This window comes from Anopheles darlingi, chromosome 2, assembly GCF_943734745.1.
Source record: "Anopheles darlingi chromosome 2, idAnoDarlMG_H_01, whole genome shotgun sequence".
Lineage (NCBI taxonomy): Eukaryota > Metazoa > Arthropoda > Insecta > Diptera > Culicidae > Anopheles > Anopheles darlingi.
The window spans coordinates 81,646,057-81,663,663 of NC_064874.1; the positions used below are offsets into that span (position 1 = coordinate 81,646,057).

The 17,607-nt window shown below is 47.8% G+C and overlaps 1 protein-coding gene across 4 annotated transcripts; it reads left to right on the forward strand.

Moving 5' to 3' along the window:
• Window positions 1–10,353: 10,353 nt before the first annotated feature.
• LOC125949817 (tetratricopeptide repeat protein 14 homolog) lies at window positions 10,354–17,464 on the forward strand. 4 transcript variants are annotated; one of them, XM_049677208.1, is made up of 12 exons: window positions 10,577–10,650; window positions 10,930–11,248; window positions 11,365–11,441; window positions 11,519–11,641; window positions 11,851–12,065; window positions 12,425–12,637; window positions 12,732–13,138; window positions 13,205–13,495; window positions 14,539–14,783; window positions 14,876–15,147; window positions 15,225–15,421; window positions 15,503–17,464. In XM_049677208.1, the coding sequence occupies exons 2-12, from the start codon at window positions 10,957–10,959 to the stop codon at window positions 17,125–17,127; spliced, it is 3,957 nt and encodes a 1,318-aa protein (XP_049533165.1). In that variant the 5' UTR covers window positions 10,577–10,650; window positions 10,930–10,956; the 3' UTR covers window positions 17,128–17,464. The 4 variants fall into 4 exon arrangements, with proteins under 4 accessions (XP_049533166.1, XP_049533164.1, XP_049533165.1 ...); XM_049677207.1 differs by lacking the exon at window positions 10,577–10,650 and adding an exon at window positions 10,361–10,489 and having other exon boundaries at window positions 15,225–17,464; XM_049677205.1 differs by having other exon boundaries at window positions 15,225–17,464.
• The last annotated feature ends 143 nt before the right edge of the window (window positions 17,465–17,607 follow it).

Genomic DNA, 17,607 nt, shown 5'->3' on the forward strand with positions numbered 1-17,607 from the left:
CGCTTCCGATTCTAACATGAATTAGATTGGCAATGGAGGCGCCTGGTAGCTTTCATTTTTTCAGTTTTTTCGATACTTCGAAAAAAAACAAAAAAATAAAAAAATGGAAAAAAGTTGTGGAATTTGTTTCTTTAGAAATTCAGCATAAGTTGCTATAAGGGTTAACAAGGAGGAAACGCCTACTTTTCCAATTTATATTTTTTTATTTCTTTTGAATAAACACTGCTCAGGCCTTAATTCATCAATTAAAAAGAAAGTAATATCTCAAAATAATACTATCCAGTAAGTTCCATAAAAAATCCATAAAAATGTATTCAAGACACAATTTTTCTTCACTTTTAATGCGGAATACATACGAAAAAAAATACAAGACAAAGGACATCGCAGCACAACGAAGTTATGAAAGAAGGGTGTTATGCGTAACACTCTTCTGCTACTGTATGCACGTGTTTCATTCAATTCACGGTAACATAATTAGGCTACATCTACCTAATTATCTACCTCGACATCATTTCCCTTGTATCCTTGGCTGAAGTACCTCCGTTATACAATAAAGAGAGACAGAGCGAGACATCTTCCCCTTTTTTGTGCAGCTCAAGCGTATCCCATTCGCAGAAACATCGCAAATTTCTTCAAGTGTCCATTCAGCTTATCTACGACGCTCGGTGGCTTCTGTATCACCTCCGTCGCGTTTGATGTTTTTGAAACCAATTTTACACTGCCATGAAACAGCAAGCCGCGACATAACGCCTGGTTCGGTGCGGTTCGGTCCAGTGCAATTGCATTCCTACGAGTGGCATTAATTAGTTCTGGTGTAACACCTGCTGCGAGCCCTTGACTGGCAGCATAGGACTTGGCTTGTTTTAGCTTGTGTTTGTCTGGGCCGCGAAACCGCCACCAATGTCGGTGGCCACTCTGGCACGCATCCACACCTAGAACAACGCCATTGGCCTCCACTAATTGGACACTTGAGCTTCTAATGCCTCCGCTGGAAGTGTGAGTTTTACGTACAAAAACTTTCCTCTCTGCTGTGCAATCATTTTTTTCTCGAGAGACCAGACCAGCACCTATTTACGGCAATTACAGGCGGGGGCCAGCAAAGGAACTTCCCACCGGTAGCAACAGTACATTCGCATCCAGTGGCGCTAAATTACCGCAATGCACTGGCGTTAATTGTGTGCCTTTTCCACTGTTCCGGTTAAGCATTGCCAGCGCGCCAGCATGCCTCGGCATGATCATCAAAGACCCGCGGGAACACTCCGGAAGAACCTGCACCCAAAACGAGATGATGAATCGGGATCTTCTCTTCAGCAGCAGCAGCAGCAGCAGCAACAGCAGCAGCAGTAGCAGCAGCAACACCAATGCCAGAAGTGCACTTGACATCGTGCCCTGGGACAATTAATGGTTGTTAACGTGCGTTACGAAACCGCGGACTCAATTAGACGCCTTTGGAGCCGACCACAAGCCCCTCACCGACAAACTCTAGTTTGTTGTATTCTAGCCGAGAATGGATACGAAAGGGTAAGGATGCGTGACTCAATGGAGCCATGTGGCGAGGATATAATGAAGCCGGCAAAATGAGATCTCTTTCATCCTCTCGCGTAGCTTTGTTTCTATTGGCATTCAGCGGAATCGCGTACCGTGGCTGTAGATGCAGTGCACAACCCAACTTGCAGCATGCCTTTTCTGATGCTTCACCTGAGACAACCCCTCGGATGCTTGGTATTTAAATTAGTGCTTTTTTTCTTTTATTATCGCTTTTCATCGCTTGGTGAATGTAGACGCAGTGTTTGGTCTAGTTGGATTGCAAATTGGCTTCGAGAACCACAGTAAAACATACGAGCATACTTTATGTTCGCTCCTTTTCGTAAAATAATCCAAAATTTCGAATTTATTTTATTGGCATTATTTTATTGGATCTCACAACAAGCAACAATGTTACACATAATCTGGCGAGCATGTGTTCCATCCCCGGAGGCAAGACTAGCCACAGCAGAAAGGAAAACATGTTTTTGCACCAGCACTTAACGGGCCAGTGCAAAACCCTTTTTTCTGCAAATTCACTTGTACCATCAAGCCGGTCACACACACACACACGCACATTAGCCTAATTGTTGGGAAATGGGTTTTGTGCGGACGATATTTGGAAAAACAAACCTCTGGATCTTCATGGGAAATACACAAACACAAATCACCGCTACGGATAGGCAGCGGTTCCCCGGTCCTTTTTGGCCAATTCAATCCTAGTAGCCAGCGGCCAAAAACAAACCTCTGGCAAGATTTGGCTCACTAGATTCCTGCGAATGTATCCTTCGCCGTTATTGACGAGGACGAGGGACCGAGAACCACCAAAGCGACAACACGCCGTGTGAATCCCTTCGATTTGGCTTCCTTTTTCCTCTTCTCTCTTGCACTCTCTCTCTCTCTCTCTCGCTCTCTATTTCTTCGATGCCCGAGGACACGAATTAAGTGTGGTACGATTAGACAGACAAAACAAACAGACACATCAGACGGTCGCTCGAGAAGGGCTTTTAAGATGAGCTCGGCATCGGCTCGGCAAACTCTAGCCCGCAGGCCAGTCCCACGTTGGCCCTGCTCCTAAAACGGACCACAACGACCTGCCTGATTCCACATCGCTCTCTCTCTCTCCTTTCCGGCACAATCTGTTTAGTTCCGCCTCAGTGCATACGATGCGCGCTGGCAACTCTCCATCTTCTTCGTGGCAAATGTCGCTTCACCGGAGGGCAGTGAATGAAATAAAATAATAAAACACGCCAACGCTGTGCATCCATATATATTTATGTGTGTTTGTATCTCCGTATGTGCGCTAATGGACATCTAAATTGCTTTGCCAACCGCCATTGGCGCCATCGGAATCGGGCACCGTGCCGGTACGAGAAACGAAATGAAAGGATTTTCCGACCTCAGGAGGAGGAGGAAAAAGCCAAAAGAAGCTACATCGCCGGCAATTGAATGTGACTCTCATGCGGTATGTTTTCGGTGCTGGCGGCTGCTCAAAATCGTAATCGTATTACCGCTATTTCAAGAGCGCCCAGATTAGCTCTTACCGGGCCGGGCGTTTGCCATTTTAAAGCAACGAACACGCACGAGGAATATATTTATTTGGGAAATGAAATGAAAAGCCTCCCTTATGGCTCGTAAATGGGTTCGAGGTAACATTCCGAAAGCGTTCCATTCGGTCTCACAGCAAGCTCTCCAATCAGTGGGATACGAGACACATACACACAGAGCACCAGCAGCACCAGCACCAACAACAAATTGCTAGCAAATTCCTTAATCCTTCCAGAACAATTTTCATATTTCCTATCCATTCCACCTCCTCGGATGCCGCAATATCACTTTCCGTGAGTGTAACGCGGCCTCTCGCCAAGGGACCCAGCTTAGCTGCTCAGTTGCGTGGAATAAATAATGCAAATCATCGCTTCACGATCAACTAACTGCCCTTCGTTTCCGCAAACCATTTCCGGTTGTCACTGTGTCGGCGGCGAGCCAGCCAGCTAGTCAGCCAGGCAGCCAGCCAGCAAGCGTTCCTGGCACCATCTTAGCGGTCTGCGTTTCCTTCCACAACGGCAGCCATTATCATCTTCACACCGGTACGGGTGCCATTCGCCGGTGGTGTGGCATGTAAAGCTTCCTTCTTTGGAGTACTATTTGTTGCTGAATGACTACCGTACACGCTCGCACATACACCTAAACACCCAGGTACGTATGTAAATGCACACCCCTGCCTACTGTCATAAATCACGCGACTGATGACGTAGCTACAGACTCATACACGCGCAAGAATGTGAAAAAGTGGCCACAACAATGCCGGGAAGGCGAACGCCAGGGCGTCTGAAAATGAAAGTCCAACCGGAGTTGGGGGGAAAAAATGAAGGAAAAACGAAGACATTTACACCTACCTGGGGGGGGGGGGGGGGGCTTTTCCTACCCCGATGTCAACATTAACCAGTCGGCCAGTGCCAGTGTGTGTGTGTGTGTGTACGCGGTGAAAGAAAGAAGAATGAAGTTGTCATCCCACGCCCGGTGCAAAGGTTAAAGGCGATAATGCAAAGAAGAAGGGTGGCGATAATGGACGCCGGTGTTGCAAACCAACTACGATTACTTACACGGCATTCGGTATTTACCTTGCCACCGGTGCCCTTACCCCCCACCATAACGGCTCAGTTTATTGCGCCCAGTTTCCGGTTCCAGCAGCAACATCAAAACCCGATACCCTGCGAAGAACGGTGCGATAGCGACGTGGCATCCACACTCCCACCTACCACATTAGTGTCAACAGGAAACGGTAAATATGAAAATGTTTTCCGTTCGCTCGTTCGCACTGGCGCTCGGAAAGCTCGCTCAAGAAAGTTCACATATTATCCGGTCCCCGGGATCGGCGCACAGGATCGCGGGAAGGAGATTGTGTGACCCTCAATGGCGCTTCGCCTTTCGTAGGTGCGAAAAGGTAGAATGACAGGAAATCCGGCCACCCGCCACGGTTCATACCAAAGCACACTCTGGGGCCCCCGAAGTGGCGGCCGTACATTCGATTCTGTTGGTTTTGAGCGGCGTTTTCTGTTTTTTTTTTTTGTTGCGATCCAGAAGCAGTACCGAGCCCAACGAGTCAGCAAGCCGGAAGCAGGTTAAAAGTCACTTCGTGCCACTAGCTTGACGCCTGGCCTGATGGTTTAGCACACTCTTGAGCGGTGCAAGGTGTAGGTAGGTGCTGGTACTTACAGCGAACGTTGTTCGCCTCTATATCATGTAAGTAAATGCATTTCTGGTTGAGTTCGAGCACATTGCGTTTATGGCTAGCTGGAGATGGCTTGTACCCTTCATTGCTAGTGTGTTCTTAAACTTTAGCGGAACTACATTATTGTTTTCTAGGGTCACATTTGTACCGCAACAAATCAGACCCAACTAGGCCAAAGTTCTCATATTTGGATTGGATGGTCGTTGATTTCCGATGAATAAATGATGCAATGAGACTGCACATTTGATTGGCTCGAAACAGTTGATATTAGTTTATTATATTTTTATTCTAAAAACAAAACAAGACGAAAGGAATCACAAAATTAGTAGACCACTCATTGAAGACGCTTTTGATTACCTTTAGCATAAAGCAAATAAATTCAAACTTTGACTATACATAAAACTAATAAAAGTTACCGATATCCTCGTGACCTCGAATTTTATTCACACTTTTTTGAAAACATAGATAAAAGAGTAAAAAACCAAAGGATCCCTAACCAATAAACACCTCATGAACGGATGGGAGACTATTTTTCAATGGTATATCCTTTAAATTATTAGAAAAGCATCCAAAATTTGAACAGTCATGCTTGTAGTAATGAAGGCTGTGATACAAACATAAATAGCGATAGGTGTAGGAATATAGTTTTTGAGTGCGGTTCGATTTCATAATCGAATATCATACATTTTTCCATACATCTTATACTAACAGAGTTGAAAAAGAGTGATAACCAATAATGAAGCGACTATTTGCAGCTAGAAATATTCGTCTTTCACTTCCGGTGGACCTTTTCGGACCTGCAATATACAAATAGAGATCAATCCCTGGTAACTTAAATTTAGGCTCATCCGTTACAAAACACGAACACAATGCGAAACTGAAAAGGTTCCATTCCTTAACGGCTATCCAAACACCACATTTCTCCCTGGTACCCGTTTGATTGCTCAATAATTGTAAAATCCTTGGAAAGGAATCAACGATTGTTCCTCGGATTTCAACAAAAACCCCACATTCAACCATTACAACATTGCAACAGGCATCCCAACCCGATTCCAAAGGGCATAAGGTGCGGCTTGCATCATCAGCATCATCAACGGCATCATCCTCGCTCGCCAAAGCACACACCGGGCCCCCGGGTGCCGCCATCTTGCGCCATTCACCGCCACCACGTCACACGAAGACGCAGTGGTAGCATCTGCTCGGTAGCATAAATCAAATCATTTTTATTACCTCCCACAACAGCGCAGCCGTGGTTCACGTGCCACCGTGGCCACGGTGCCCTACCGGTTCGCCTGCCGCCTGCCGTACCCCGAGCCGCAGGACCAATAAGGACCGTCAATGATTCCCGATCGGTCTGCGACCCGCGGGAACCCTTGTGCTTTGGGTTCCATTGTTGTTGTTGTTGCGTTGCACATTCCTGACCAGCACCTGGACCATTAATCGTGGCTCGACAAACGGCAGCATCGGCAACATCGGTAAAGCATTGCTGCCTTACCAAGTAGTCGCCAATCACGGCAGGGTGCTGTGACACTGAAGCGGAACACCGGTCCGAAGGCAAGCAAGAAATGATGATGAAGAATGGAGGAGCAGGAAGAGGAGAAGGAACAGAAAGCAAAAAAGGATAATCGATCCCTGTCCGGAAGGTGCACCTACATGTGTCCTGCTCGTGATAGCGCTGCTGAGTCCACCACTCCAAGAAACCCCAGGTGACGCAGCAGAGAAGAAAAAAACAACCCAAATCCCAGTTTTCCAATCGTCTTGGATTCTAACGCCAACGAACTGGGCTCATCCAAACGATCTGCTCCGTTGGAGCTTTCGGTGGTGCGCGCACGTGGCGTGGTGCTGGTTCGATATACGATGCGTCGCAACCGGCACACGACTCGCGATGCGCATTGTGCGATCAATTTAGATACTGATCGGACGGGCCGAACCGGTGCGTTCGCGCCCACTAGGTCTTTGGTCTGCCTCCAAAGAAATTAGCTTGTTGAAACGGGTTTTTTTTTCTTCGTGTGGCCAAGAGATCTTAATCTCGCTCGCTCCAATGCGCCATAATTCGATAGTCGAATTCGACTGTGAAGTCGGTACCGTATAAACGGTCGTAAATGCCTCTAGTTAGACTCTTCTCTTTCGCTGTGTACGATCATAGAACCATGTTTACGTGACTTTCATTTAGTGTCCTCCATTATTATTTTTGTACTGTTAAACTCTACTTCATCAAGTTAAGAGTATAGAGTAACATAATTGTCGTTGGTTATCAAATTCTTTCTTGGTTTGCATCATTTCATCAACGTAATAAATTCGGTTTTCTACGCTATACATAAGTTTTACATTTGATTCATTTAATTGCCAATCTAGCCAAATGGCCCAGATGATTTAAAACAAATAAAAGTCTCAATTCCTCGAAAGAAATCATTATCTGGTATACATTCTTCGATTGTGTAGAGAAAAGTGAATCTGTACTTACTTCAGGGACCTTTAACAATTGCATTTACCACTATGCCTCCGAAAGAAACTAACCAAACTTGCTAATAATTTCCTGTGTTTTCGAACTACCCCAAAAGATCTCATCCATCTTAAATCCACAACATGATTATACCGTTGATCCATTATTAACGAGATGTGGCCTAAAGTTACGCCACTCACCAACATTACTATGAAGTCAAGTCGATCCAAAAGTTGGAATTATCCAAAACTGACACCTCCATCGCGGAACAAGCTGACAGGCTAATGTTTGTCACCATCGGTCAATGGTTAGAAATCCCGAACAGTCATCATCGGATAGAAAGGAATTCCAATTCCAATTCATATGCCAATGCGCGCCCCGAGTGCTCCTGTGATAACATCTCCAAATCACCGGCACACACACACACGCGATTACAAGGAGAACCGAAAGATCAGCACAATTCCTCTCCGTTATGACCAGCTAGCTAACAGCAACCGGCTGGTCTAGAGAGTAGTCGGAACGAGCGGTTACGTAGCAACCATCCAAGGCAGGGCCTTGATTGACACATCGCGCACGTCCCCAGGCATCACATCAACGTGTTCTTCCTCCAAGCGACACAAAATGGCATGAATTCGATGCCTCCGTGTAGCCCGGCTCATGGTCTCCCAACCTAGAAATCTTTCCCCACCCCTTTGCTTTAGAAAGGACACCACCGTGATACGTCACAGCGGCTCACATTAGCTTCATCAGAATATGTTTCATTCGGGGCACCCATGTCAAGATTAACGCGTGCTCCGTGTGGTGTAAAATGTGGCGCGAATTGCAAAACTTACGCTCCGCTAGCCGCAAACAACGCTTATGTGTAAGTGGGTAGGTTCTTCATTTTCCGCGATTTTTCCTCCAGTACGTTTTCCCTCTAGACCAGTGCGATGGTGCCTTTCATCGGCTGCAGCCAATTGTTTCACGATGCGTTGACTTATGTGTAATATGCCACCCAGGGAGATGCTCTCGTACGCAAAAGACTGCAAATGCAGGTTGCATTTGGTGCTGTCTCTGCAGCACTAATTAGCAAGATGACACTAAAGGTGGATTTCATCAGAGGCGACCACAAGAGCACCAAAGTGCACCGAAGCAAAACGTCACCAACGTTCTCGTCCAAGTGCTCCCACCACAATGAGCTAATGAACGTAGCGCTTCTCGTGCATCGCTATTCCTTCTTCTGCGCTTCTTCCTTTTGTGTGGGTGCAGTCACACAAGAAAGCTCGGTTCTAGGCTCGTTTTATGTGGCCTCGAGATGTAGCAATGGTTGGTGCAGTATGGCACCATATTAATGACTGAGTGCAATGTGCAGCTGCTTGCTTTTTGCTTATTTGTTTGACGGGGTAAAGTCACTATTTCCAGCTTCTTACACTTGCACCTCATTCAAAACAGAACCGTTTGCTCTTCAAAGCATTACATATGGTTTGACGTGTCTGTGCAAGCTCGTATACAACGGCCGCATACGCTTTCGTGCTTATGCATGGTACCTTCCAGATTAACTTCAAATTACTCGCATCCGGTTCAGTGAATCTTGGGGATTCCCGGGGAGAGTATAAGGAAATGGAAAGAAACTCTAGTTACAGTGAGGCCGGTTCGCATAATTGAAGCCACCAGAGACTAGAATCAATAATAATCCGATGCATTGGTCGGGCCGCGCCTCCTCCTGGCGCCCTTGTGTATCAATCTTCTATAATCTCGTCAAACGATCCGATCGGAAAATAATCTGCTTTTGATTTACATCAATCATTCCGCCCCGGTCTTATCGGTGGTTTGGTGAGACCGATGGGGCATAATAATGCATGCTTAACGGATTTCCGCCCCCATTCCCAGGATTTCCCGGATAACACGTAACACTCGATACTCCGAGCCGGTGCGTTCAGTGCGAACGTCCCCGGTACGCACCATTAATCGTTAGTGGAGGAGGCACACTAATGTGAGAACAGCGACATATTTTTACCGCCGATGCTGCTTGCGAGTGGAACAAACGAATTAAATTCATATTAGCTCTTCGAACGCGATGGTGCCAAGCTGAAATGCAGCATGATAAATTCTTGCTGGTTAGTTTATTTTTCCCAACTTTTCCGGCAGCGCGCGGCAAACGAGGCACGGAGCACGGGGCAGAATGATAAATTTGTGTTAAACGCATGACGAGGAGGTGGAAGTACCTTTTTGATAGGGAGCATAAATCATGGCCCATAAATGGGATGGTCCAGGCCATCGGGACTGAGGGATGCTGTTGGCAAGTACTTCGATTGTTTTCGAGGAAGGGTCCCTAGACTTTTAATGGAAGAAAAGAGTCCACAGCATAACGCTACTCAACCAATTTCTAGTTAACTACCTATTCGAACAGCTTTAATTAACAATGTTACAAAATTATTACCATGCATCATTCTCTCTAAAACTGAATTGTGTAATGAAATTACAACATGTTTTCTACTTTTCGACGACAAGTGTTCGTGTATAGCTTTCGGTTTAGCAGTAGTTCTTATTACATTTTACAACAATTTACCGTCAAGTTGACGTCAAGTTTCTTAAAACGAATATGCGCTCTCAATAAGCAGGATGAATGGTTAAAAGATGACGAGGTGAGAGTACGACAAATCTTTTGAGTAATGGAGGTAAATGCAGCTCAAAAAAGTAGATCATTGTGTAAAAGTTGCACAGAGCACAGCACTCAAACCAGGTAATCCAGAAATATGCTAATGAACTGTTCGCTTATTAACCTGAGGCTTTCGTTAATTAATCTTAATTCGCTTAGGTGGCAGGTCCTCCTGGGACAAGTCAGCCTCTACTGCCGTGGTCGTTCTCGTAAAGGAAAGGCCATCTTTTCGCTGTGATCTTTCCTTATTTTGCATAAGTCCTGCCGCGATATAAAAAGAACCGTCGTTTTAAACCGAGGTAATAAACTTCATATGTAGGACGCCTAGATGACGCTGGTGCAAGTATTATTCACATGACGCCAGAGGCGCTAGTGTTGCACCGCTCTACGTTTCGCGAATAACCGTCAATTCAAATGTCCCGCAAACTCGAGCAGAAATACTCGATCAAATACTCGAGCAATAGTTCGAGCAGCCTTTCAGCAGCTCGATATTGCTTGAGTTTGCTTGAGTTTGCTCGAGTATCGCTCGTGAAAGAAAAACTGAAGAGGCGTTTTTTCCTGCGACTTTTGTGCCGATGGCACCGTGAATTTTAAAGAATCTCTATCAATTTCATCTTCCGGAGCCCTGAAGTACTTCATATTTGATCAGGTAAATAGATTCCTTCGCCTTTTAACGGCCTAAAATGCGGCTTCAATTCCGACCGCGCGCGGTGGGTCAGCCATCTTTGCGGTGGAAGCGAAAAAAGAGGCGTTCTGAACGGCAAGACACAAGTGTTCAATGAAAATGTGACGATGAGAAGCATTTAAACCGTAAGTAGCATGGCGCAAACAGAACTAGAAACGGAGTTATCCCCCTTCGAGCTATGGAAACTCTTCCCCAGTGCAAAACCGGCAGCCTTTCGCTCAATCGCCCTCAGACCCGGGAGGTGATAGAAATTTTGTGATTTGCAGCTGGTGATGGTGTGTCAAACAAGTTTTTAGTGTTGAGAACGTGGTCGGCGGCTGGCTGGCGATGGCTGCAGCACGCAATCGCGTGCGTGAAGAGCCGGCAAGATTCAGCCCGGTGCTCATTACATTGAACGCTTTCAGGGACACGGACAGCAGCACCCGGACAAAATGAGCCAGCACCAGCTGAACCGTGCGTTGGTGGAGCGGGCTCTCGGTTACCATGGAAAACCGCTGCAAAACATTTGGGAAGCTGAGCGCGAGGATGAAGAGCTGCTGCGACTCGGTATTGGGCCCAATCCGGATTTCAGTGTCTACACGGCACGCCAAAAACATCTCACCTTTCAGGAGCGCACCAAGCGGCTTATGCTGCATCAATTCATGGTCAAGAAAGCTAGCATCCTATACGATCGTTCGCTTACGGTCGGCAAGGCTGGCGAGGTTCGCCGAGACGATATAGAATGTAAGTGCCCCTAGGGGAGAGGGGTGTTCCGGCTACGCTGAAACCGGTGGGGTTTTAAAAAAGAAAAAAGAGAAAAATAATCTTGTACCGTCCTCTCGTGCCGGTTGCCACCGTAGGTAAAGAGTTTTGCCTACCCCCGATGGAGGTGTTCATGGGCGTGGAAACAATCGAAAAAACGGATCATCTGTTGGAGGTATAGCATCAAAACGTTGTTGACCTGCAGCCTACCCGGTTCAAGGATAACGGATTTACGTTCCTTCTACTTTCAAGACCGTTCAACCAGGCGATGTCGTTTATGGCAGTCTGCAATTCCTAAACTTTGGAGGAATGGTTCTGCAACCGATGGTGATCGTGGGCAACGTTCGTTATTACGTGCGAAATAAGGCCCTTAAGGTAAGAGGGGTGGCAGGGACTCGCACAGCCTCGAATAGACCAATCTAAATGGCAACCACTTCGAACCGATCGGACGACTCCCGTTACCCATGCCTCAATGAAAACGCTCCGTTATCCAAATACATTTTTATTGGTCTTTTTAGAGTGTCCGTCTGTCGCTGCAATGAAGCCTGAATGAGATGCATATTAATTATTGATATTTGTTTAAGGCAACGATTGCAAAGAATCAAATGGTGCCACCAAAGCCAATGAAGGGCCACCTGGGTAACTACACAGCGAATGACATCATCTGCTGTGAGGTGATAGATGTAGGACCGAGCGCTCTGCGTCTCATCTGCACCATGATTCGTAGCGCCAGGAGCCGCGTACCGGAATCAGTAGTCTATGGGTTGGTAGCAGCCGATGAGCTACCTCCGGTTTTCAAGTAAGTTGACGCATCCCGCGAAACACAGGTGCTGGCCTCCAAAAGCAAAAGACACAAATCCCACGATGGGCGAATGGAAGCGTGGCGATGCCGAACTGAACCAGAAACGAGAACCGTGCATGTTTTGGGCTTCAATAAATGATAACATGCAGATAAGCGATCATCAGCTAGTTTGCGTGCTTGATGATGCTTGTCTGAAACAAACAAAAAATGGCCAAATCCAGATTTTAATAGACTTTCTAAGCTTAAATTTATCTCTTGATCCCGCGATATGTATCCAGATTTTGTAAACGTTTACATAAATGTTTGTATTTTCTGTATCTCTAAACCGTTTCTGTTTGTTTCATCATTTGTTGCAGGCAGGCAGAAAACCGGACCAACGAGACCTACGGGCAGCTGCTGGAGAAGTCGCCATCGTTTCGTGATCCACGATACGTAAGGCAGTTGGCGCAAGACGTTGGTCTGGACCTTGACGAGTTTTACACCAATATGTCGGGATTGAAGGGACGATATTCCTCGCAGGAGTATGCCTCCGAATTACGGAACGCACAGGCAAGCAAATGGGCTTTCCGGTATGTTTTGGATGCAAATTTGCTTTAGTCTACATTCCATAAAAGAGTATCGCAGTGCTAATGATCAATTTATTTCGCCTTTTCTTTTGTTTAGCTCCGTCGCGGAAGGTATCGAGCACTTCAAGGAGGGACGGCACTCGGAAGCATTCCAGTGTTTAAACAAGGCGCTAAGCATTGATCCTCGTAACGTGGAGGGTTTGGTAGCACGCGGTGCCCTTTACGCAAATAGTGGTTCGTTCAAAAAGGCTGTCGAAGACTTTGAGACGGCACTGAAACTCAACCCATCGCATGCTAATGCACGCAAGTACATGGGCGAAACGTTGGTGGCACTGGGGCGCAGCTACGAGGATGAGAATCGCATAGAGGAAGCCAAGAAGGCTTACCAAGATTGTCTCAACATCATACCGCACCACGAGGAGGCGCAGACATCGTTGGACTTTTTGAAAACTAAACCAATCTACGGAAAGCAGATTGTCGAACCAACAGAATTGGAATTACCAGGTAAATTCACCAAAGCTGGCACACGAGATGGTGCGTCGTATTAACATTTGCTTTGCTCTCCGGTAGCGTTAAACATCGTGAAGCCTTCATCAAGCGACCGTAACAAGCAGGAACCGGACACCTCGGGTGTGGGTGGTAGTGGGCTTGGCTTGGTCGGCGTTAGTGGTTCCAGTAGCAGTAAGCGCGACAACTCGGAAAGTACGCGCAAGGAGCGTAAGAAGGAGAGTAAAAAGGATCGTAAAAAGCGCCACAAGAAGCATCAGAGTAGCTCGAGCGATTCAAGCTCGGACAGCTCGGATAGTAGTGACTCGAGCAGCGATTCGAGTAGTAGTAGCAGCGATTCATCTAGCACCTCTGGTAAGTTGGCTTTCTAGCGCAGCCTGCCTAGAGCATCTTTCGTCGTAAAAAAATATGCCAACCTTGGCATACTGCGATTAACAATCGCCTATACTTTCCCCTACACTCGACTCTGCCTCTGACGCTTAATCCTCTTATCGGATTAATGGCGTTGGTCAATGTAACATGACTGAATAATGTACAAAAAAAAAGATGTTCAGTCCTCTAGGAGACTCCTTGAAAGAAGAAGGAGCACCAGCCCTCTACAACCCAATTCCCCCTCGCCAAAAATGACACAAAAGATCAACAGCCTATTCCGTCGATCATGTTTTGTATAGCCGTTATCCTGTATGTTTTAGGTTTTACAAAACATTACATTCAAATGATGCCACAAAAGAGGTTCACATTTCTTGTTGAACGTTATCAGCAGCAGCACGCAGACAGTTGTGCCTACCGGTGATGATTCAATGCCCGGCACGCCGACCGTTCGTGGCAAGGTGTCCTTAGTTCGTGGTGTGCTTCGATTGTTCGTTCAAACGACTTTGTGACGATTGCAAGTTTGATACGTGTTGCGCAAAGGATAATATGAGCAGATCGTAAGAAATGGCCTCTAAAGTTGTATCACACACAGTCCAACTACAATCTCAGCAGTACGACGCATAATCGGACTATCGACGGCCACAAGCAGAGCACAAAGCAAAGTTCCTTCGAGTTCTAGGAGAGCATCTGCGGAGCGAAGATTGTTTCTTTTGTAGGATTTTCCGTTCGTCCCCAAACAGGGTAAGGAGGAAGGAGGAACGTTGATCACCTGTGGATTTGATAAGGATTTTCAAAACCAAAAAAAAGTAATTATGATGAAAAGAAAAAGCACCCCAAGATGGTTAGCTGAAATATGTCCGCCAGGCCGATGTTCGTCGATGTTTCTAATTTCACCGAGAATTGTACCACTCTTCATAGACTTCTTGCCGTGTGTTGCAGCGTGTAGTGTAGTGTTGTACCCGTCCTCGTAGCTGCGGAGAATCCCTGTCTTGTTGCTCTACCATGCTTCTAACTTTTGCTTACAGATTCGTCCGGTTCGAGGAACAAGCGTCGCAAGCGTTCAAAGAACGAGAAAAAACTGAAATCGTTATCACCGCTGAGCAAGCGCATGTCAGCGGCGATTGCTGGTGGTGGACGGGGCGCCACCGCGGTTGCGAGCGATCTCGTTGGCTACCCGATCGGTGGACCTGCTGTGGCCGCAGCCGCTGGCAGTGTATTCAGCCAATCTTCCTCACACGGACAGTCTGGCTTTGATGATTACGAGCAAAAGGTACGTTCACATGGTGGTGGCATGTGGTAGTAAATGAGCAGCGCAATGAAACAAATAATCCACTTTTGTTATCCTCTCACATCGCCAACTAGGTTCGAAAATTTTTGGAAATGCCCCGAGATGAAGAGAACTACGAAGAGAAGGTACGTAGATTCGTCGCTGAGGCAACCAAGTACCAGAAGGAACGTAAACAGCTAGAGGATAAGTCGCGTAAGAAGAAGAAAAAGGACGAGAAAAAGGCTAAGAAGGATAGTAAGAAGAAGCGCAAGTCGGATGAGAAGAAAAAATCCAAGAAGAAGGACAAGAGCGGTGCGGGCGATGACGAGGATAAGCTCGACAAGGATAAACTGCGTGAAGCATTAAAGTGCGTACTCCGTGAACCGACAGATGCCGCGTAATCGATCAATGGTGTCTCTTACACTCTTTTTTTGATGTTTGCAGAATTTTCGAAAACTTTCCCGTGCTGGATGAGCTTGGCTCGAAGCTGGGCGAGTACTATGCCAAGTTGGAGAAGCAACAGACGAACACGGCGGCCCCCGGTGGTGGTTCGGCTGCAAAGATACTCTCGGCACTGCTTGGTACAGCCAATGAAACCGCCGGTAGCAGTGCAAGCACCAGTGCCGGTGCGCTGGCCCGAGGTAAAGAGGAAGATTCATTCCGCAACTCCAAATTCAAGGTCTGCCTGTCGTCCGGTTTGGTAACGGAATCGTCCTCTCCAGGAAAGGGTTCTGTGTTGACGGGTGGAAAGTCGTCTGATATGCCGCCGGATCACCTGGAGCACCAGCAACCGCCGCGCGGCAGTGGTGCCCCAGTGCCGGCCGGTGCAGCCGATGACCACGCCAAGGATGGTAAGTGGCGTATGATGTTCAACAAGGACAAACGTCCGGCCCCTGGAGCGGGAGGGGGACCGGCGAAAGATGTTGCTGCCGCAGCTGGTACCTCGATGAGTGGCGGAATGGGAGCGAAACAGCAGCATGCATTTGGCAACGAGTCGGACGAAGAAGCTCCTCCAACAACAGGATCATCCTGGGGTGGTGGTAAGGGTAGTGGTCACTATTCCGAACAGCGCAGTGGTCGGTTCGGTGCTAACAGCAGCCGGTACGATGATCGCGGTCGTGGCCCAAGTACGGAGAGAGCTCCCCCGACGGTCAAATCAGGTCCGGTCGTACTGGATAAGTTCGGTAACTTCCGACTAGCAGATGCACCGGTAGCTCCGGGTGGCGGCGGTGCCAACAGCAACAATAAACCACCGGAGCCATCGGCCGCACCGCCATCATCGGCATCGGCCTCGCGACGATCGCGAAGCAAATCGCGCCATCGCACGACGTACGGTAGTTCCCGGTCGCGATCACGATCGCGCAGCGACCGTCGCCGATCGCGATCGGGTAGCTTCCGGCGTCGCTTTAGTCGATCGCGGTCGCGTTCGTTCAGTCGGTCTCGTTCGGGCAGTTATTCCCGAAGCCGCTCGCGATCGCGCAGCTTCGAACGACGTCGCTACGATCGTCGTTTCTATCGCGGTGGTCGTGGTGGTGGTGGCTACGGTGGCGATAGAATGGGCGGTCCATTCGGGGGCAATCGATTCAATAACCCGCGGGGTCATTTCCGCCGTGGTGGGTTCCGCGATTTCAGAGACAATCGCTTCATCGGTCGCGGTGGCGGTGGAGGTGGTGGTGGTCGCGATCGTCCACCATTCCGACCCCGCTATCGGGGACGTTACCAGCGCTCGTACAGTCGCAGCACGAGCAAATCTCCAGACCGACGTCCGATCAGCCCGGGAGACGATCGACCACGGTACCGGGACAACCGGCGTGGCGATAGCCGTGATCGGTCCCAGCCACGCCGTGGAGCAAGCCGCGACAGTCGCGACGGAAGTCGCGATCGCCATCGCCGCGGATCGGATGATCGTGATTCACCGAAGCGTTCGAAGGAACGCTCGCCTGGTGTGGGGGGTGAAGGTGGTGATCGATCGAGGGATCGTTCACTGTCACCCACGGCACGCGGTACCGGCAAATCCAAGCGTCATCACTCGCGCTCCGTCTCGCGAAGCCCCCAATCGACGGGATCGTCCAGCAACAAGAACGTTCCGAATGATATCGAAGGCCGATGGGCGGATCGCGATGAGCAGTCGCCGAATGGCAAGCAACAGAAGCAGCAAGACGAAGAGGAAAAGGATAAATCGGTTGCAGGGACGGCGACGGCTCGCAACCGTAATGCCGATGACAGTGGTATCGCTGATGACCGCAAGGACAAAAAGAGCGAAGAAGCGGGCGCCACCGATAATGATGTGTTAGACGAGGAGTATGACAAGATCCTGTTGAAGGCGCGCAAAGATCGCAAGGAATAGATGATGGATCGCAACGACATCGATCGCACAATCCCGTTGCGGATAGTTGCGGATTCGTTAGATTTTAATCGATTGCTTTTTCACTCCTAACCATATAACTCACTCTGTCTACCTTCTTTCCTGTGCAAGCGTGAACTCAGTAAGGAGCAAGCTTCTTCGCTGATACGGAGATCTCGCTACCGTATTCATCGGAACCATCGGTATAACAACGTCAACGGTGTAAATACACCGTATACAGTAGAGACGGATTAATGCTCCAGAACGTTTAAGGTTCTTTTTGTAGTTTGCCTAAATACTTTAAATAAAACCAAACCCATACGCAATGTATCGCATCAAACCGTTTGTTCAATACGTAAGCTGTCCATCCGAAAACTCTTTGAATAATTTAGTTGTATTGGGTGAGTACAAATCGCGGCCGCAATTGATCAGAGTTGTTCAAGAAGATTGCACGCATTGCATCGCAGAACAGAAACGATGAAA

What these genes read in the sequence shown, in the direction of transcription:
- LOC125949817 (XM_049677207.1), top strand. Translation starts at nt 10,957, where the DNA reads ATGAGCCAGCACCAGCTGAACCGTGCGTTGGTGGAGCGGGCTCTCGGT. An exon ending in AAACGGATCATCTGTTGGAG is followed by an intron (nt 11,442 to 11,518) that starts GTATAGCATCAA and finishes TCTACTTTCAAG; the next exon opens with ACCGTTCAACCAGGCGATGT. An exon ending in GCAAGCAAATGGGCTTTCCG is followed by an intron (nt 12,638 to 12,731) that starts GTATGTTTTGGA and finishes TCTTTTGTTTAG; the next exon opens with CTCCGTCGCGGAAGGTATCG.